Source organism: Gavia stellata, chromosome 19 (assembly GCF_030936135.1).
Source record: "Gavia stellata isolate bGavSte3 chromosome 19, bGavSte3.hap2, whole genome shotgun sequence".
In the NCBI taxonomy this organism is placed as follows: domain Eukaryota; kingdom Metazoa; phylum Chordata; class Aves; order Gaviiformes; family Gaviidae; genus Gavia; species Gavia stellata.
This window is the reverse complement of record NC_082612.1, coordinates 2994271-3016850: the sequence shown is the minus strand read 5'-3', so window position 1 is coordinate 3016850 and position 22580 is coordinate 2994271. Positions and strand designations below refer to the sequence as shown.

Genomic DNA, 22580 nt, shown 5'->3' with positions numbered 1-22580 from the left:
GCAATCTCTTTATAATAATCCTGTGGGATCCTAGGAACAAAAGCACAGCAAGACACAGAGAAGACAGTCATCTGACAGGGTATAACCCCTTGCACAAATTACCTAAGCAAGTCCCCCCATCCTGGTAGAAGCCCGAGTCACACGTCTCCACACAACGCCCATTCTGCAGCTGCCTCCTTGAGTCTCGGCAGGCGTTACAGTGATCAAAGGACTGAGAGCAGGTCAAACAGTCTGGGTGGCACTCAACTGGCACAAAGAAAAGACACAAAGGTAAAAACCATCAGCAGTGTTTTCAATCAGGAAGGCACAAAACAATGCATACTCCAAAATCAAAGTGAAATTTATTACTTATTTCTGTTGGTGGTTCCAGGTGTGTTAGTTTTGGAGTGGCTTTTTTTTTCCCAAGATCGCATGGAAGGGGCTAAATATTATATTGCTGTATTCTAGTATGTGAGAAGTTATTGCACAGACTCAGACTGTGCAACTGGACTATTGATAAAAAGGATATTCATTGTCCACATGGTTTCTCAGCAGTGAAAATCGTAAGTCATCAGGAGTTAATGGTCCGAAACAACCTGAATTTGAGTTTCCTTCAGTCAAACCCTGCAATAAGTCAAGACTGTGTCCATGCCAGGTCAGAGTATTGGTGGCAGACCACTCCCCCTCAAGTCAAAAGCTTTACGTCACAGCACCGTAGCAATAATTTCCTGACCACAGGTATTTTCTCAAATGGCATGGCTGCTCTCTCTGCAGAGGCCAGGAGAAGGACTACTTTCGCTTTACTACTGAGCTACTTTTGCTTGCTGGAAGAAAAGCTGTCTGTTCATTCCTGACAAGTCAGCGAAAAGGATCCCAATGCCGAAAACTCTCCTTCATTTACACTAAATAACCTGCAGGTTTCCAGTGAGATGTACCTAAGGAAAGAATCAGGAATCGAGAGCTACAGAAGACATACAGTTGAAGGTAACAATGAATCCACAGTGATAAACAGGAGGAATGAATAGGAGGGCTCTGTCTCTACCCATTTCTTTCCAGTAACTTACCAAAGGTATCTGCAGCCCCATCCCTCCAGTCTGACTATGAACTGACTACTTGGAGAGGTACTGAATGGACAATTTTTCTCTAGGTACAAAAAAGCTCCCTGTGCTCCAACCCAAATGTTCTCAGTAAGAGGGCACGTTTTCTGGTTTTCACATAAATACAGCTATGCTTAGGGCCAGATGCTTTACACTAGCTGAGAATAAACGGGTTCTCTCTGCCTGCTTCCCCCAGCACATCTGTGAGAATCAGCGGTAAATTTTTACTAGCTTTAACGAAACAGATGCGTTAGGGACTGACACTCTGGGCTCACAGATTGAACTGCTGCAGGCTGGATTTTGCATTTGTTTCTCGTGCCGTCCAATGCAACACAGAAAAATACAGAGGGAAAACAGCAGGCTTCAGTAAATGAAATTTTCATTTACCTTTTAGGACACAAAAATGCAAGTTTGGCTCTGTATGTCCAACACCGTGACTTCAAAGCCTGTATTTTCCAAAACGCTACTATTACAGAAGCTTAACAAAAAGGACAGATTTTCAAGGGTAACCAGTACACAGTGGCGCTTCTTGATAAGAAAGAGAATAGATGGGTGCTGAGAGCACTTTATAATTGGTCCCCTCCTTAGGAGCCTGTGCAGACCCTGTTCCCTTTTGAAAATCCAGGACAATTTTATCCGCACTGTCCAAAACCCATTTTCTTCACTTTTCAATTTGTAGTGCTTTGTATTTTTATTAGCATGCAGTAAATAACACGCTTTAAAACATTAATATGGCAAATGTGCCAAGGCACTCCAGCAAATGACAGCATAATTAAACTGTGAAGCTATTTTCTTTTTACTGAGATAAAACATTAACTGGAGCACTCTGAAAAAAACAAAGTTATATGAATGCAACAAGAAGAGCTACCCGCATGAAAAATTAGCAAAACACAGCTAAAGCCTCCCAACTATGAAATGTAAATCAAGGAGAATGACAATATCCTGGAGAAAAAAGAATTTATATGCAAAATTAACATATAAGCTAAGGCTATCCTAATCTTTCCAAACAATTATTAACTGGCAGCCATTCAGCCCCAGGTGAGCTTGTGGCATAACAGCGTCAGCAGGTTCTTTCTTCTTTCCACTCCCCAGAAATAATCAGGAGCCCATAAACTCCAAAACCCATGTTATGATTCAGAAAGGAGCAGCCCCCTGCCTTACAAAACTGATGTTGAAGAAAAAAGAAGACACCAAAACATTTCCAAAACACCAACCCCAAGGAGAAACTCTTTTGACAAAAGAAAGCTATCATTTCAACCAGGGGAAGTCAGTGGGAGCCTCTGAATGGAGCCCTAAACCTCTCTAAGAACGGAAATCAGTTAATTAGCAACTGCAAACCAAAGAGAAGTTAAAATTCAACGCAGGTATTCCCCGGTGCCGGGGAAGCGAGGGCTGCAGGAATGCCAGAACAACCCCCGTGCCAGAGGTGTATGTGATCCACATGCTCCCACCCAACAGGAGTGGTGGTAAGAAACAACCGACCCTGGGTCTGTACCTGGCTCGCAGCGCGGGCAGCAGTCACCCTTCGCCTCAACAGCCAGGCTGCCCAGCGGGCAGGGTGGGCAGGAGCGCTGGAAGCAGGTTACCTTCGCGTCCCGGCATTCGCATTCTCCGCATGGCCCTTCTTCCCATTTCTCTCCGTTCTGCACAAGAAACACCGAACGGCCAGCATCAGCAGCGAAGGATGAGCCTTCGCACAAGTGTTTTCACCATGCGCAGAAATCTCTGGGTAAATCGCAAGGCTATGTCAGCGCTAGCAGCAAATGCAACATTTTGGGGACTGTTTCGGCACTGAGGCCTGCCGACATGGGATTGTGTGCCCCTGTACCATTAACCCTCTTGCCCTCTTTGCCTTTCCAGAATAAGGCATCCTGCAAAACATCTACTGAGGCGAGTCCTTGGCCTGTGAACACCTGAACACATTCCCTCTCAGCACTCCCTCCAAAGCAGGGTGTTTTTCAGTTAGCAGTAAGTCCTTTCTACTTCTTCACTTCCCTTCATCTTCTCTGTCTCAAAGCATTTCCTCCTGTGTCCAAATTTTGCTGCCTCACTTGTCCACTTTTATTTCACAGCCTGGTAACAAGTGCTTGAATCTGCTCTGTATCTGAACAGATAGATACCCATAATCTGTCCTCTGTCTGAATCTATGTCTTTGCATACTGACCTTTTTGTCACACTTTAGATCTCTTTCTAACCTTGACAGCATTTTACTTCCTCTTCTCCTCTCTTCTATTGCCTTGTTTTCCATCACCAAGGACTGGCCAAAAGACCACAGAGATGAGGTATCACCGGCTTTCTTCAAAACTACCCATCGCACCTGACACCTGTCTACTTTTAGTAGTCAATGGAGGGGAGAGATCTTGCAGCCACTGTTCCCCTCCTGCGATCTGCATCCCTTGGTCTGCTCAAAAGGCCAGCGAAGCTGCCCGCAGTGGCTGAGGCTCTGCTGGCACCACGTGAGGAAGTCAAAAGGGAGAAAAGAGCGAGCAAGCATTTTAAATGCCCTTGAAGCTTTTGTGCCAGTTCCTCTCTTAAAAGAGATAAAGCACAAACTGGAATAAACCTGACACTTTAATGTGTTTTACCTCACTTGGGTCAGAGAGAGAGATCTGAGGAAGGAAAGGGAAGTATTAGCATTAAAAAAAACCCCAAACCCAGTATTAAACTTCCCATTTCTCACATCTGTTGGCAAACAGTAGCTATTAGCAATGAGCAATGAAAAGTCCATTACTGGTGTATTTAAACCAAGATACTTAATGTTTCCTTTCTCTTTAACTTCCGAAAAAAAGTTCCTTGAAAATATTCATTAAATAGTGGACTCATGTTGCAGTAAAAATTATAGTCAGTGGGAATCGTGCGTAGAAAGCTATACACTGCCCCAGCTATGTAGCCTCTCCTTATAGGATTGAAGTCAGGCATCTTTAATTCCATGAGACGTGCAGGAAACCTGTAAGTACGTATGTTAAATATTAAAGGGAAATGATTGATTATACTGCACAAAGGAAAGCAAGGCAAACTTAAACTCTGCAGCAGATGCACGCATTATAAACAAGCGCGTTCTGTAAATTGTAAAAGCAATCGGCAGACAATATTAATGGATTATTTTTCTGCTACACTTGCAAATAATATCATTCTCAGAACTGGAGAGGGAGAACCAATTCCTCCAAACCTTTATGAGCAGAACTCACTATTACGTGCTCCGAAGTAACAGGATACTCACAGCTTTGGTATGTTCTTTGTAAACACAGTAACTATTACTTGAAATACATTCAGGACAGCACTTCCCATCTAAGTGAATTAATTCTTCTCCCTGTGAAGAGAAAGGTTGCAGCAATTCAAATGGAATCAACACCACCAAAAATACTGTGGAATGCAGAGGCAGAACAGCTCTTGCCCTGGAATGCAATCTTCAATATCTAATTTCACCTTATCTTCTCTATATCCTACTTCATCTTGTGTAGGTACAGTTTGAAAAATGTGCTTAGTGAATACTGCAGTTGCAGAGCAAACCTCAGAAAAGGCCAGGGAATTCAGCGATAAGGCCATTACCTCATCCCTAAATCCCGCAGAGAAAGAACCCCTCAATATAATCCACTGCAAGTACAGAGCATAGGAATGCCATATTTTTATTGTGAATCACTAGGATTTTACTTGACCACTGTCAAGGTTTCAATGCATAGAAGCTGACCTTCATTTTGAATGTTCCACATTTTTTCTCCAAGAGAATTTCAAAGCACATGCTCTATCTATCCCAGATGGAAAAAGCCTGTTCTTTGTTACAACTGTACAACTCCACAGAATCCACTTAAATAACTTTGGTTTGAAGATAAGAATTTAGCAGGAGAAGAGAATAAAGTGCCCTAATTCGTCACAACTTTTTGTGCCCAAGTGGAAGCAGAATATTTAGAAAAGAGGGAGATACTGTCCTAGGGAACCAGGACACAGCTCAACAGCAACAGCATCTATTTCCTGACCTGAGTAGCTTTTCTGGACCAGATTCTCACACACTGTAAACATAGGCAAGGTAATACATACTAGTCAGAAAACAGACATACGTATACAAAACCACTACAATTAAAAAGTTACAAATGAATTACTAAATTAGATTTGGTGCCGATCTGCACTGAGCGCTCATTTAATCTATGCCCATTAAACGTCAGTGTTAATACTCATCCCAGATCTCAGTGGGCATAATCTTCCTAGCTTTGCAATCAGGCTGATTACTTACCTGCAACAAAGAGAGAAGTCATGACCGTTCGTTAAATGTTTGCGAGGGGCTCACATACCCAGTGAAATCACACAGCTCACACTGGTTTCCATTTCAGCATGTTGCTGCTTATTTTTTTTGTGAGCCTGTGAAGGCTCACAAAATTCAGCTGAGTGCCAATTTTTTACCAAATAGCTTTGCTGATTTACGTCAACTGGACATCTGTTCCAGCAGTCACTCCAGGATACTTTTCACTCACCAATTTGCGTATGTGAATTATTTTAGACATAGACAGGGCAATAACAGCACCGGTCACTTCATCAAGGTGGAACAACTAAGCCAGGCCACACTCTGGCAACCCTCATGCATTTCTGAGAGTGGGTAAGGGAGGAGAAACCGTATGGTTCTTAGTCATCGAGGACCACACACAGCCTAAATCTCTCTTTGCTGGTTCTACACATTCTTGCTCTCAAATCATTACTTCAAATGCCACTGGCAGTGGTTGGATCTCATGTCACTGCGATGTACTGTAAACTCCCCTATCCCCATCCCTGCCCACATCCCCACCCACATACATAAACACACACTATAGGAAAACCGAGAACAACTAGCCATGGAACATGGCTCGCCTAGCCAAAAAAAAAATGCAACTGTGCTGCTCTGCCAAGACTCAGAAAAGGGAGAGGCTATGTGAGATAACCCGCGGCTTTGCTGAGGAGAGATTCGTCATATTCCAGGCTGAGAACACTGAAAGGCAGTGATGGGCTGGGAGGCAGAAAAGAGGAAAAAAATGTTTTATGCCATCTCTCTCAAACATGTACACACCTACATCCACATGCACCATCTGTAACTCTCAACCCCCTAGCTCCATTTCTTATAAATATCAGAAAGACTTCTGCAGCTTGCTGGCTGTATGGTAGTCACGCACACCCTGCAAGCTCTACCTTACTGATCCTGTAGTTTCTAGGGCAGGCAGGGCTGCTAGCAGAAATACTCCATCGCCAGCCTGCTCAGGTAGGCTGCAGCATCCCCTCCTAGCACCCATGACCCATCCTCCTCTGAACATTGTCACGAGTGTGCTTACTTAGCTGGGGTGCTGGCAAGTGCTCCAGCAGGATTATTTGATGCTCTGACAGTTTTTAGTGGTTTTGGTTGAGCACACCCACATCCATAGGCATCCCAGCCTGCCACGTAACTTGTATTCCTAGCTCATCAGTAACCTGCTGAAAATGGCTTTTTGAAGATCAGGTCAGAATCACCACAGACACTTTCATTTGGCAGTTGCTGAACAGGTTTGTTTGGAAGGGTTTATAAGCTAAACCTCTACCCTACCCTCACGTAATGCTGCTATACTATGTCGAGCTGTCTAGGATTTGCAGTTCATATCTGTGGCCTCATTACACTTTAAATAGGACAATGTGACCAGAAAATTAATAGTGCCTTAATGAAGAGATGAATCCAAATGCTCCTAGCTTCACACCAGCTCTGATTTATTGATGCAGGAGCCTAAAAAACAGACCTGCAACTCAAAAAGGAAAAAGCAAAGGAAAAAGGAAATACTGTATTTGGTTTTTGAGTAAATATTTTATTACAATTAGTTAATGCGCACCTTGTACTATTGAGGTAAACGATGACTGAACATGACTTGAGGAAGCTAGTTTGTCTTAAGGGAAGCCATGCAGAATAATAAATCGTTGGGCAAATATCTTCTATCATGTGGGACCATAACTCTTGTCTACAACAAAGGACACTGCCTTCCTCCTTCTGTCCTCCTAGCAATCACGTTTCATTCAGCTCAAAATTGCAGCGGTTCATGCTCTGACAAATAATACCGCTTTTTTTAGATGCTTGGTCTTTTAGATGAGTGGTTACCTGTGAGAGCCTGAGTTTGAAAAATTGCTGCGTGAGTGCTAATGCTGCGCACTTTTGAACCCCCCAGTTTTGAACGCTCCATGTTAACGTCTTCAGCTGTTTTTCTGTAAAATATCCCTGGCTTTTCTGAATAATGGATTCTTTGTCAGTACCCAAGATATGAGCATGAATATTAAATAATTCTCCCTACTGAGCCATGACAGCATGCCATCATCATTAGTGTAAATGATCCAATTTACAGCCATAAGTATGCAGGAGGTTGACTGAAACAGATGCAAGTGCACAAGATTTTATGACAACCACGACTTTCCACCCAGCAAAATCTCTCCGTGCAGTTTAAGGTCAGATGATCGTCAGCAGTACTACACCAGCGACAAGAGTTTGGGTCCCACGCCTAATGCATTTTTGCTATTTAAAAGGCACAGTCTCAGATGAACAAGCACACGCTTTTATTCCTAGATACATCCTCTCTGCATGATCATAATTTGGGACTCCGTGTGTGGATTCTAACTTTTTTGAACACTCATTAAAACCATCTAATCCAGTGAATCCATTAAGTCCAGATTTTGGCTGGACTTCAGACACAACACAAGGGTGCAGCTACTCCAGATTTAGCACGCAGGCAGTCGCCAGAAAATCATCGCCACTGAGAGAGAAAACTTGGAAAGCTACAATTCCTTCCCTTCTCTTCACTGACACTGTGGAGTAGTAGGTCTAAAGCAGATATTAGCCCACCAATTAAAACAGATGCAGTGACAAACAACACGGAAGTCTTATCCCACTGCAAAAAGGCAATTCAAAACATATTTGTATGTGCGTGTCTGTGCCTGAAGCATTCAAGCCCATCTAATGCGTTTTGCACATCCACTATAGAGCAAATATAACATACCCTGGAGGGGGGGATTTAGTTTTGGCGTAAACAGCACTGGGAATAAAACACCTTACTAGCTTCACTTCCATGCCAAGAATGGCATGGAAAAAATGGAGAAAAGTGGAACACCGACTTCCATATACAACTACCTTGCTGAAGCGCCCTGTAGCATACAGCATGAAGATAAAAGGAACATTCTTAAGCTTTTAACTATCTCCGACCTGTACACGTCTCCCCACATTCAGCTCCTGGTAAAGCTGGTGGTCACTGAAACCTCTGGGTGTCTGACCCTCCATTATAGCAGGCAGACAACAGTGCGGGCGGGAATCCAAGTTAAATTAATCACTGCTTCACACTGGCTTGCTTCACAATGCAAACCCACTGAGCAGTCAACCTTGCATGGAAAATCCAAAGTCTACGCTCCTTTCCTGTTAAGTGTTTCCAAGGTAATTGCACAAAACAAGCCCCGAGAGAAAGGCAGGTTCTTTGAGTGTATCAAGATGCCAGCTGAGAAAAAAAGACGGGGGGAAAAAACCCGTAAGACTTGACAGATACATCTTGAAAGAAGAAAACCTTTCTTACCTTGGCACACTCCATTCTGGCACACTCTGCTTCCTGGCAAGTGACTTGCCCTTCATCACACACGCAGAAGTCACAGCGAGTACTATTCCACATCTCACTATGGTACCTGACAGTGCCATCATACAAGCAGTTTCCCTTGGAAGACACACACTCCTCACAACACTTCCCAGGATGCTGCACTTTGTTCTCCCCCTAAAAAACATCAGCAACCATTGAGCAGGACTGTCTGAACCCACTGGCACAGGCACAGTGGTACACGCAGCCAGGGTATCAGAGCTGAATGATTTTTAACTACCTTCTCACAGGTAATAGAGTCACAGGTCTCTCTCAGACATCTGACTTCTCCTCGGTGACATGCACAAGCAGTGCAAGTATTTTTTTTCCATTGTTCACCATGCTGTTCAAAAAGAACATGTATACAATTGTTAAACACTCTTCATAAATAATCAAATTCTTTCCAGAAATCTGTGCTGCTTATGGAATATGATGCCTCCTTCTGCATGTCTGTATCTGATAATAAACTCTTCTTAAAAAATGCTTATCTCTACATGATCAGCAAACAGGAAGAAGAGGTATGAAGTCTAGATGACACTGTGGTGTGTATTTCTCATTAATTGCAAGCCAGTGACATTGGTGAGGCCTTAACTACTATTATTAGCAAAACATAATCATATACAGAAAATTTCATACACTTAGTTCATTAAATTAATGCCAGATGATACAATGAAAGCTGTAACTACTTCGACCTTCACCAGCGCTTTCTGCTTTCCTCCTTCAAAAAAGTGTGCCTAATCTGCTTCACCCTGCAAACTTCCTTTCTGCTTGCCAGCAACTTCTTATCTAGTCCTAATTTCTTTCAACTCTTTTGGCTTTCCAGGAAGAAAAAAAGCAACGGTTGTACTAAGCTATCAGTGCTGGCAGAAAGTCACGATGTCACGGAGAAGGGAAAGAGAGATGTGCCAGAACTTGTGAACGACTGCCTTTCGGTGTGGCTCGTCAAAGTTTACCTGGTACACTCTTCCTGACACTGAGCAGGGCTTTGGAACACATTCTGGGCAGCATTTTCCAGGAGGCATAACCATAACTTCATCCTAAATAGCAAGCAGGAGAGACAAGTGAAATAAGAGCACGAACAGTTAACATGGGGCTCAGCATTACCGCCTGGAATTCCAGGCATTTAGTATCTGTGCGATAACCCACAGTCACTCAAGGCCTCATTTTGGCTTCAATATCTGGGCGCCGTCTTCACAGCACGAGATCAGTGTAGAAAGCTAGAAAGATTATTTCCTTCACCTCATTTTCTGGGCTTCTTTGGATGGCAATTGAGGTCCAAATACATATATAGATGCAGATAAAGACACACACAGACACACATGAGATAAAGTACATATATTCAGGTATACAGATAGACAGAGAAAAAAGACGTATATGTAAAGCTATGTAGAGAAGCACACTAAAGCATGACATGTATAGAAGAGATTTTTTTCCTGGTACTGCCACATTTTAAGGCTTTGAACGTGTGATGTACGCTCACCGTCATTCAGGCATTTGCACTGTTTTAGTTAAATCCATACAGCATAACTGTGTGTACAGGTGTTAAATTATGCTTAAAACTGGATTACCCAAATTTAAACTTTTTCACGACTGATTTAAATCACATTGGAATAGTCTGGCACTTCACATCAACATAACAGTTTCTGCACGCCTCAACTCCATCCATCCAAAGCGTGTCTGTAATTCCCCTGCTACAATTTTGCGTACATCCAACGATTTGGAGTAGTTTGTTCACCAGCACTTCCCTCCAGCCACATCAGGATGACTGGAAGACTGACTTGTGGACTGAAAGCAGTGTAGAAATGCCAAGCACTATTATCTCATCTGCTTTGTTAGTCAAATCGCTAGCTTTCAAAGAGAGTGGAAGACTTTGGATAAAAGTTATCCACGATAGATTTCCCAGCAGAGTTAAAGGAACTCTTTCATGGATTTTGGTGGGATATGTGGTGGGAATTCAGGTGCACTCCTGCATGCAACAAGCGTTTTTGAAGTTCCTCTTGCTCAGCACCCAGGGAAGGGCACAGTTATCTGAAAGATGGAAGATGAGAGTTTAATACTGGAATAATTTATGTATTTGCTTTTGACAGGAAGTGGAAAATGAAGAAAGTGACAGAGATAAAGGCACATGCAAGAAAATGTTAGGTATGATTGACAGCAGAACAGGATCCTTGCACATCCTGCCAAGGTCCCTTCCACCAGGCACCTTGGTAGGAAATACCTGGAACACCATCAGAACTGGCTTCCTGCTGCATTAATTTGGATGCTCTCAGCCAATTATTCTCAGGTACATCACAGCAACAACACAGTCGTTTCTGTTTCCACAAATTAAAACCTAATGATTAGCTGATTGAACATTAATGCAATCAGTCAGCAGGTAATATCAGTCTATTTGGAGTGGGAAAGGAGGAATCTAAAGCAGGCATAAATTTGTTTTAATGCACAGTACTTAGTCAATGAATACTAATTGAGTATCTCAGGACAAAGTAAAACAGAATTAGCATGCACATAAACAGGTGGGCTTTTCTTCTATCAAAAATATCTGCTAATTGCACAAACATCTGATTCAGTAACAGAAAGCTGGGTAAGCATCAACAGGAAAAAAAGTTTATGACTACTGCTTTTGTTTTTCTCAGTGCTACAGGGAAGTGTGCTCAGCCAGAGCAGACATTTCAAGGGAGCTTCTGGATTCATCATTGGAGCGTGGTAATAGATTAAAAAATATCTGGGAAACGGCAGCTCCTAAAACATAAAGTCAAGGTCAGGAAGAGGGATTTCCAGGAGCCAGTTCCTGCATTTCCTTAGTACGGCATGCTGTTGTAAAGGAGTACACCAAGGTGCGCAAGAAAACTGGTACAATGGGCGCAATGAAAAGAAATCCAAAGAGCATAGTCACACCCTTGAGCACTTCCAATATAATAAAGAGAATTAAAAAAATTGAGGCAATATACAGAGTGTGGAGTAACATGTATAGTTTTCTGCCTTTACTAACCCCTGTGTTAACACTGTATATAATCTTGTAGTGTTTTGGTTGGGCTGATCGCTGTGCAAGTGCTGAGAACTCATCAATTGTCCACAGCAAATACACTGGGGACAGAAATATCCCAGTTCTCTCAACTGGATTAAAACTGCGAGTCACTACTTGAGCTCGCCTAACTTATCTTACCAGTTTTGTTGATTTCTAAACACAAACACATGTAAGGAATAGTGCTCCGAGACTTTTCTTTCAGCTGAAGTTGTCTTGTATTTCTAAACTCTTTAAGTCAAAAGGGGAATTTCATCCGCACTTTACTACTTTCCACTGTATTTCTAGAGTTCTTGTAAAAAAATAAACCAGACCTGCAAACCAAACTTTTCAGCTGCAAACCAAACACTGAAATTTGTGAAGATAAACCCCTATTAAAAATCTTGTGTTTTCACTCCTTCCCTCAGAGAAATAAAAACATTTCCTGATCAACCCTATGTAATATTTTTAGTATAAAACAAAAAGCAGTTTCTTTAGACAGTATTTACATTTAATTAGCCAGCAAAGGCATGATAAGAGTAAAATGGTGGGGAAAGAAGATATTAGGGAAGAGACAGACAGCACATGTATACCGACAGACTTAACCATCACTCCACATCATTTCCATACATCAAAACTCCCTTTTCCAAATCGCCCACTTGTCACACAGAAGGTTTGCCTGCTAATTTGCACATGTGCATGAGCAATGGACCTTGCCAAGGGAAAAGGGACAGTCATGAGTAATGTCAACAGACGGCCGATGGGTCCTGACCTGGCTGCACAGCAGAGGCTGGCAGGAAGCTGTGAAGCACTGAGTCGCGCCGTCTCTGCAGATGCATTTGGAGCACCAACCAAGGCGCCAGTCCTCACCATCCTGGAACACGCGTCCATCAAAGGAGCAAGGCTCTAAGAGATATGAAAACAATGGGTAATTTTCTTTTTCAATGCCCTTTAATCCCTTTCTGTCATCCATAATTAAAACACATATTTTGTGCATCTCAGAAATCAAAATTCAAAAGCAACAATTCCACCAGTTTTCAAGGGCTTTAGACTTGTGAATTACGAGCTCTGAATACACTTCTCCCACTGCACTGCTATGAGAAAAGGCATCCAATAGCTCAGGCATTTTTGGAACTTGCGGTCTGAGTCTGCAAGTGCCAAAGGTACCCTCAGTACATAGGACATATCTGCCTCTTTTTTTCCAGATTTTAATCTCAAAAATAAGGACATATTAGGGACATCTGCTCACTGCTTAAAGCTTCTCACTTCCTCTTGGCCTATGGGTGAAGCCATTAAAGATGTAAATATGGCAGGAGGACAGAAAGAATTAAGAGACACACATGATGCCAGTGTTTTCCCAACAGAACTGAACAAGACAAGAAAAGCTTTCGAGATTTGGGACTAAAAGGAGATTTCCAGTGACCTACTGCTTGGATCACTGAAGCCAGACAGTGCCCCATTCACATGCAATACTCACCGCCGAGGCCCACACATTTGGGACAGCAGGATCCCTGAGCAGTGTATTGCAGCTCCCCTCTTCCACAAGTGAGGGCTGGGCAGGCCGTGGGGGTGCAGTTCACCCTCCCGTGGGCACAGGAGCACCAGACACATCCAGAGCTGGCCCACTGTGTGCCGTGCTGCAGTGCACAACACAACCAAAGACACAGAAAACACATGCGTGAATCCAGCTGCCAATGAGACCCGTAAATATATCTTCTCCCTTTTAAGCTCCCCTACACTAGTGTTAACTTTACTCTTTTGCAAGCCCAGTCAACCTTTGCACATTGCAGTCCTTACTCCTGGCTGCACTGTTGGGGCAAAAAGTAAGTTAATACTGGTAAAGTAGCAAACCTGGAGATCAGCCTAATTTTCCTTCTTGTTGCAGAGCGGCTTCCAGCAACAACCCGCTGTCAAAGACCCACGCTAATGGATACACCCTCTCTCCACTACAGTTCTGTTGGTCAAACTCTAAATTTAGAGACATGTTTTCTTTAGAGAAATAATCAACGTGGGCCCCAACACACACCTGACCACAAAAGGTGCGTATATACACAAGGTGGTCAGGTGAATGCCGCCTGCCCCACATACTTAACGCCCTTCACTATGAGTAAAATCTCGTTAGATTTCCTTTTTCATTAATGCAGAAACAAATATCTCTACCCTGAGGCATGGTGAGGAAAAACTGGCCCCAAGAAGAAACGTGTTGGTATATTGCAACACTCTCCAACAAATAGAGAATGTCAATTTTTACAAAACATGCAATATTGAACTAAGCAGGGAGTAGAAAAGCTCTTGCCAGATAAGAGGATCAAGATTTTCTTCGATGGAGCTACCACTAGGGCCAGTGCTGCTAGCCAGACACTTGTAGAATGAAGGTCAAGTCATAAAGCATTACAGTGGCTTACTGACAAAAGATAAAACTTCTTCCTTCAGGAAATCTGTGCCAACCATCAGGATGAGACTTTGCAGTGACAGAGAAATTGTTTAATGACAACCTCACAGTGGAATTGGGGTGTGACATATGACTATAGGTATAAATATGCCTATAATCTGTGTGGGGATGCCTACTTATCCACCTGACTTGCATCCCAAAGAACAGGCTTACAGAGAGCCAAAAGACAAAAGCTTCAGCAAGAATACAAGACAGCAAAATGCAGCAACAGCAACAACAAGAATAAAAATAATGTAATATGATATAATACAGTATCACCCAAATCACAGGCACAAAGAAATACGAGAAGAGGATGGATGTGCTATGCCTCCTATTCCAGACTTTGTCTACCTCGTAACAGATTCATGCTGGTCATGCCTTACGTTGAAACAGAGGATTACAACATCCATCTGAGGAGTAGAGTGTAAGGTCCAGATATTCAAATGTATCTGGGCATTTTAGCATATTTGTTAAGATCTGGAGCTGACTTGCCTCTTGTCAAACAGAGAAGTCTGCAAGAGACCAGATGTAGGACGTGGGTTCGCTCTTAAGCCATTTTTCTACGTTTGCCTATTGTTTGCAATGATTCATTAACTATTACCCATGAATCTATTTTTTTCTTATCTGTAGACACTTATTCTTATTGTTTTGGCCTTTCAGCCCCACTAGGTGAAACCACATCCTGGAATCTGCTTCTTGAATAATTCAGGGTTACAAAATACATAACCCAGGTCACACAACAGCAATCAATCTCTACCAGCACAGATGGCTGCTGAGAGAAAAGCCTTCTTTCAGAATAGCTAATGTGTGAAGTTCAATGTGCTTTGCTCCCCTGCTAACATTACTATATTGTCTCAATCATCCACAGACACAGAAAAGTGAATGAATGAGTGGGAAACTTTCTCTCCTGAAGCCAAGCAGGACACACTATTGCTCAGCGACATTCCCTTTTTAGAAACCCTGCTGACTGAACTCCCGTTATATTACATTATCTGATAGTGACAGAATATAAGTGAACTATCCCTCTCCCGCATGTCAGCTAAGCGTCCTTCACTGACGTGAACCAAACAGCTAAAAACTGGAAAGGATTGTCCCTGTCGAGGAACATGACAGAGCACTCACACTGTGGATCTGTCCTTCATGCTGGCAAAATCCTTCAGCTCGGGAGGCACACTCAGGGCAGCACTTGTTGGGGGCTATTTGGAGCACTTCTCCCTAAAAAGGTACAAGAATCCAATAAGCAGTTCATATTAAATAGAGACTTTAACATGAAGGTAAAGACATGGGCCTTGCTGGACCCAGTGCTTTCAGTTTAGAGAGGAAACATATTAAGTGAAATATTTAATGCTGCTACACCAAATCCCTTTGTTGAGAGGTGGCGCATCAGTTTGCTGTATTTGATGTTTTACCATCAAAACAACAGTAGGGGAATTTACACCCCTAACAGTACAATCAGGGAATCTCCAGCTGAACTAGTTTTCAAACCAGAACAAAGACTAGAAAGCACTTATTCAAGACAAAACACAAGGTTACTCACTGAAGGACCTCTGAGAAATGTGGTATAGATGTAATTTTTTCAATAGAGAGTTTTCTACATGTACAGGATGGATCTCAGTCTAACATTTCGCCACACCAGAAGCGCAAGCTGGCGGGCAGAATGAATGTGCATCCATTAACTGTACTTCTTTGGCTTAAGAACCACCTTTTTTTTAATAACACCACTTTAAAATTAACTGAAGACTACTGACCACTTCCAACCACAGCATAGTTGGGTGATGCTACTACCACTTTGCTTTGCGTATTCCAGGGGCTTAGCAAGCTGACCACTTGCTGTATCCTGTTTGGCAGCAGGGAAAAAGATGATGCTGATGGAACCAACTCATCAGACGAAGGGCAAAACACATCGGTAAAGACATCGGCCAGCACTAGGAAGGATCATGGGCTCCCGTCATTGAAAACGTCTCCACGGACTCTCCAAAGCAATGCTTTCATGTTCCACCCCAGGCCTGGCACAGTGCCCCACAGACAGGACAGCATCAGCTGCTGGAGGATCTTATTTTGCAAGGGTGTCTGTCACTGATGGCAACTGCACGTGAGGGCCCCTGGCAGCACCTGAGGTACCAGAGAGCTCAGTATTTTCCTCCCACAGCTAATAACAAAAACGGACCAAACAATTTTACTGATGTGAGCATGGCAGCTGGAGAGGGAGAGAACAGAACACCAAAACCAGAGAAGAACATGTCACGTTTGGGAAGTGAAATGTAGAAAAATTTTATCCATGAGGTCACCTTTTTCAAAATATTGCAAAGGTGTTTCTCAGGAGACATACTCCATCTTTTCCACTTTGAAAGGGTACGGCCAACATCTAAGGGATTCCTGCTCAGAAGGGAGTCATTATTTTTTTGTTATAATAAAAAATTAAGACACTGTGATGCCAAAAAATTGTCTTACCTTTTATCTCTTTATTTGTGTGATAAAAGCGACTAGAATCATTTGAAATGTCACAAGTTTTCTTTCTCTGTTTTCTAAAAGAAACATTTTGTTTTTTCAAACCGAAAAAAGTTTCTCCCTTCAAGATTTCCTCAATGCCGTGTTTTTAGGAGGTGGGAAACAAAATTAAATATTTCATTTAGCTTAAGCCATTAAACCCTATTCAAGCATGATCCTGCTGTGGAGAAACTGTTCTTGATTGTTGGTTTGTTTTGGTTCACACAACAGAAATAATGTTTGCTGATTTTCCACCTACTCAAAGCATTCAGTATGCACAGCAGTAGGTTTTACATACAAATGTTTAGAACACCACCGGGTATGCTTTTTGCAAAGACTGCCTGGTTTTGTTTATGCCTTGTCACCGTAAACAAGATCAGCAATATTAGCATAAATCTCATAATAAGCAGATAAGAAATAAACCATGGAAAGGGATGGCAATTTCTGACCTTCTTCATCAGTGGTTTGCTTATGCTTGAAGGATGATTGGCTTTTTTTCTTCTGAGATCCTTGATGATCCTTTTCAACATTGAAATGGCCAGACCTTTATGGAACACTTAAACTCTTTGTCTTGAAGATTATCCATGTCAAGGAGTCCCACAGACCCATTTCACACTATAAATCTGTTTCCCTTTATGAGCTTTAAAGTTGCCATCTTTTCATTTGCCCATTTTTTTAAAAGTAACAACAGCATCTTATCTCGCCCACTCATTGTTAGGTGTGCCATGACAGCACTCTTTTTTTATTTCTCTCCTCTTTAGCACAAAAATTCCTAATATTTCAGTCTTGCTTTAATCAACACACAGTGATAATAATGGGGAAAACCAGTAAGAATCAAAATTATTTCCTTGTTAATGCTGTCATATCGGAAAACATTTTAACCTGCTTCATAAAGCCATACAATTATATTGGCAGTGCTTCTTTAAAACACTAATTTTCATTGTCATTCATGCATACTACCCCAGTAATCCAGATGCTAATGCAAGACCAATTCCATGGCCAATTAGCTGTAACCGTTAATGAAGGCTCAGACAGAGAAAGATAAACAGGAGACAATGAAAGCTCAACCACCATCACAAGGCAGAATCAACTGAAAGACAGACAATCTCAGCTCTGTTGCTGTTCATCAGAGTGGAAAGCGTCCATCTGCATGTTTGAGGGAGACCCAGCTCCACGTTCAAATGAAGGGTGACTGGAAGCTGGGCTCATGCTGGGAGGTCCAAACCCAGTTCAGGGGCTTCCTTTGGGGACCAGACCGCCCTTGGAGCACAGGCAGCCTGCAAGCTGTTCCAACACCAAGCCTCTGGCTGTAGCGTGGCAAAGGAGACAAAGGCTTCACGCGCTGGGTTTTGCCTGTGTGTTTCTTGCGCAGGCTTGCATCAATGAGAAGTGAAAGGGCACAGAGACTGTGCCTTACCCTGGGCAGTCACACATACCCTGGGAGGCGAAACGGGATTTCACTGCTCCCTCTTGCTTCCCCCAAATCCTGCAGTGAATCAGACCCTCGGGTTCAAAGGGAGCTGCAGGGAGGCAGCTGAGCCCAGAAGGTTGATACAGCAGCTGTCACCGTGGTGTACAAAGATAAGTAACTAGCTCACCTCTGCCAGTTCCTCCAGGGAAACATCTCATGCTGCATCCCCTTTTTGTGTCCCTCTTAATACAGGAGGAGCTTTGCTTCCACAGGGACTGTAGGACCAATTACCCCAACTGCTCCCACCATTCCCTTACATGTAACACAGTGTGGCGGACCCAAACAAGCATTTTGACGTGTAACTATTGCAGGGGTTTAAAGGAGGTGAAGGCTGGGAACTCCAGAGTGACCTGACATTTCTCCCACCACACAGCACGGGTCAGCTGGCATTTGGACAGTTGCAGCCCCTTACCTTCTGAAAGTCACACTGAGGGTCTGCGCAGATAGTAGGTTCACAGGTGACAATACTGCTATGGCAACGGCAGTCTTGGCAAGAATCTGGCTTCCAAACTGTGTTATTCTGCAAATAAACATAAGTTTTAAATCAGACCCATGCAGCACAAGGTGTGTGCTATTTTACGCAACAGCAAATGGCTCAAATAGCTCAATATAGACAGACTGGAAGAGTAAAGTCTGCAACAGACCGCCCCTCCCTCCTGCACGCTTATCAGGCACAACTTTGGTACGACTCATTCAATAACATCAAACACGCAGTTGAAAGACAAGGCCATGCACGGCAAATAATCAACTTCAATGGCAAGATTATCGATAGGACATAACCTCCAATAACCTCAAGGCGATTATAGCATCCCTGGGAAACTTCTCTATAATCAAGTTCAGACTGTCCAAACTGCAGCTACTGCTATGATCACAGCTTGTGCTGAGGCAGCTGAGCTAGCTTTGAGGTTAACCCACTCCTGGACAGACAACTGCAGCACCACACAGCACCCCATGGGCTGATGGGGAATGTAGGTAAATATTGACATGCTTGAATCCAAACGAGCTGTTGAATATAACATTCAAAATTTTCAGTCTGCAGGATCACAGAAATAAAAGGTTCTTGTGTCAAAACCATGATGTAAACCGTGTTCATTAAGTTTGGCTGTAAGATGGAAACGCCTGAAGAGCCTAAGATGCAATTAAACTGATTTAGTCAAAAATGCTGAATGCATGGCCAGGTACAAACAGGCTCTACCTGGTCACATTTATTCTAAAACGTCATGAAGGGGACTCTGACCAAGCAGACAGCCCAACAGATTTGGAAATAGCTGTCGCCACCACTCGACCAGTGCACCCAACTGAAACACCCACAGCTAATTCGCAAGGGTTTTCACCACCCCTGCTTGACCCCTTTCCGTTCCCTCCGCATGGAGGTCATGATCCCACGCCGCCCTCGTGCTTTCATAAGGCTGCTCAGGCCCTCATCCAGTTGCTTGGACACTTGCCAGACTTCTCCTTCCCTCCCACCAGTTTCTCCAAGGTCTAAGCAGCCATTTGTGACTCATTACTTTCGGTAGGATGCTTGGAAAACAAAGCCTTCCTTCTCTTTACTCCTGAACACTGATTTCCAACCATCCGGGTATCAAACAGCATCAGCAGCATCCCAGAGAAGCAGCCAAGGCTGCCTGTCACACTTCTTCCTCTGCTTACCACCCCCCTTGCTAGAAAGAGTCTTGCCTGCGCTCAGCTCCTCTGCAGTGTCCCTTCACTAAGGCCAAGCACCCTTCTTCTGGCAGGTTAAAAAAGCAACCAGTAACTAGGTTATCTGAGGTAATCTGAAGGAGACAATTGCTATGTTCATATTTAATCATTTGTTTTTAAAAGCCTTCAGGTAAATCCACCAAAAGAAAACGGAAGGAGGAAGATCAGTTTCTCATCTGAAAAACTCTTTTCCATTAGACAACCACTGTGCATACACTAGTCTAAATTTACGCCATACAGGAAATTTTCCTGTGTGGTACAGACAGCCGCTATCCAAGCCATTAAGCATCATTTCAAGCCGATTTGAAAGAAGACCAGACTTCGCTACTCATTTACATGAGGTAGCGATTTACCCCAGTAAGTCAATTTACTCACAGTGTAAAGTACGACTTGGGCAAATTAAGATACGAAAAGATGATTAACAGTTTACTACCAAGAACACATTTAGGGCTAACTACTAAAACCATTAAACATAATGATAAAACACTGAAATGTGCCTTAAAGGCCCATTAGACTGCTTAATGAGAGCAAAAAAATCTTGAAAAATCTGCCCACTTGCTCAGGCACTTACGCAGAAGCTGCTGGGTGCTGCGCTCTTCTGAAAATTTAATGTGACGTACTACAAGCCAGCCTGTGCAAGCCGCGGAGAGAGGCAATCATAGGTGTCTGACAAGGTTTCACCACACCTGCGTGACTGAAAGAGGGCACTGGTAGAGGTTCTCTCTTCTTTGACCCATCCTGCATCCAGGGCTGACTGTCGAGTAGAAAAGGCCGGTTGCCTTCCCTCTAAAACTATGCTCTTTGTCAAAACAAAATGGCTTACTCTACGACGCTGGATTAAGAGTGCCAACCTGCAAACAGTGGGATAACCAGAAATACTACTAATAAATCCTTGTGTCTCTTCGCTGCTTTACAAAAGCATTTCGTTCATATCAAACTCTGCTCTTCTCTTGTGGCAAAGTACATGTACAGGCAACGAACACTCCAGAAGCATCAGAAATTAAGGGAGATTCTCTCTTAATGTAACTGGAGGTGTTCAAAAAACATGTAGACAAGGCACTTTGGGACATGGTTTAGTGGGCATGGTGGTGTTGGGTTGGTGGTTGGACTTGATGATCTTACAGGTCTTTTCCAACCTTAATGATTCTGTGATTCTGTAATGATGGTGGCAACACTAACCTTAGTAACAGCAAGAGACGGCAGTAAGCGTACAGCCCCTCAGGGCAAGATATCAAGGAGACAAAAAGAGATGGCAATTTCTGCTGTAGTAACACAGCTGGTTCTCCTCTCGCGTACACACGGCTGTGGCTGTAGAGCAGAAACCTTGACTCCATTTCTGACGGCAGATTTATGGTACAGTTACAGAATAAATTCAGGTTAAGCTACGTGTGTGCCAAGCTTTAGCTAACACACACGCCGTAGTTACCTCATTCTGCTCTCTTTAACAAAGCTTTATCATACTCAGATCCACCCTAAGGCTCCTAAAACCATGATAATACCCAGAACTCCTAATATCTTTCCACTGGCAAAAAGTGACATTTAATCTGTTTGACAAAACCATTTGATATATCTAATGATTTATTCCTTCGCTTGTTTGTTTCCCGTTGGAAGGAGAATCCCAGAACATTGGGTGGCAAAGGAGAAAATCTGCGCGAGAACGATGTCAACGCTGAAAAGCAGTCTGCAGGGTGAGGCTGCTGTCTCCGAAACCACCCATGGGGTAAGCACTGAGCACAGGGATCAGAAAGGCAGAGGGCAGATTTAGTGCCCCATCACTTGGCTCTCCTAAACCTTCACACTGTGGCCTCTCTCCTTCATTAAAAATACGAAGAAAAAGAAATATTTCCATGGTGGAATAATGGCCAAAGGACATGGCAAGAGGTCAGCACAGAGCCACCATTACTCACATTCTGAGACTTAAATGCTTAAGTTTCTGGCAAGAAAACCCTCTCTTCCGTCTTCTCCCTCCCCTATTTTCTATTACAGTCTAAGCAGGCTGGCTCCTATCTGCGGGCTCAAGTAAGGTTTTTCTAAATCCAGCTGGTAGATGCCTGGAAGCATCTGCACGCATCAGTGATTTTCATTTGCCAGGTATTAGATCAAAACCGGCACATCTCTGCAGAGGTTTTAAGAATTCAGAATCTACTTACTAGTCAGGAAACTACTACCTGACTTTTTGGATATGAGAGTCTTCCACTCAGTTCACGGGTCTTGGTGTTCTGCTCTTTAGACACTTCAAAATTTAGCTTAACATTCCTGGCTATGGAGCGACAGACCTAAACTCAAATCTGAAAAGTCTGATGACAATTAGGTTTACTGATTTCTCTACAGAAAGTGTGGGGGGGTGTTATTCTCTGTAATGCTACCAATGTCTGAATGTTACAGTCACGGTAAATTGAGCAAAACGCAACGCTCTGGCTATCAGCCATTTGAAGTGCAATGCCATTTAGTTCGTTTGAGATGGGAGAGAAAAGCAGCACATGTACTTCATACACATGGTGGAAATACATAAAAGAACAGGGAGGTTATCGCAACAATTACTTTGGGTGGTATTCCTGTGTGCTGACTATTTTAGGATCGCATTTCAAACTAATTTTAATGTATTCCCTGTTTACGTAACAGCTGCTAATACAGAAAAGCAAAAAAAGATTTATTGGTGTGCGTGTAGAGCTCTTACGACCTGGAGAACGCAGACTGTTAGTATTTTCATCATTCTTTTGGACTTTTTCAGTTCAAACATGACTATTGCTAAGGCAACCAAACATGGCCCAACAGCTTAAGAATGTTCTTCCCAGTTTTGCCCTTAGCTAACTGTGAGATCTTGGTC

The 22580-nt window shown here is 43.0% G+C and overlaps 1 protein-coding gene across 1 annotated transcript in view; it reads right to left on the bottom strand.

The window, feature by feature from the left end:
- The window catches only part of FRAS1 (Fraser extracellular matrix complex subunit 1), a 172920-nt gene that overhangs the window by 93440 nt on the left and 56900 nt on the right, over positions 1 to 22580 (bottom strand). Inside the window, exons 3-12 of the mRNA XM_059826722.1 lie at positions 18465 to 18572; positions 15217 to 15309; positions 13141 to 13300; positions 12436 to 12569; positions 9616 to 9699; positions 8904 to 9005; positions 8609 to 8800; positions 4297 to 4386; positions 2572 to 2719; positions 103 to 246 (exon numbers count right to left, since the gene is read on the bottom strand). Of these exons, the coding sequence (XP_059682705.1) occupies positions 103 to 246; positions 2572 to 2719; positions 4297 to 4386; positions 8609 to 8800; positions 8904 to 9005; positions 9616 to 9699; positions 12436 to 12569; positions 13141 to 13300; positions 15217 to 15309; positions 18465 to 18572 (1255 nt within the window). The remainder of the gene's footprint in view (positions 1 to 102; positions 247 to 2571; positions 2720 to 4296; positions 4387 to 8608; positions 8801 to 8903; positions 9006 to 9615; positions 9700 to 12435; positions 12570 to 13140; positions 13301 to 15216; positions 15310 to 18464; positions 18573 to 22580) is intronic.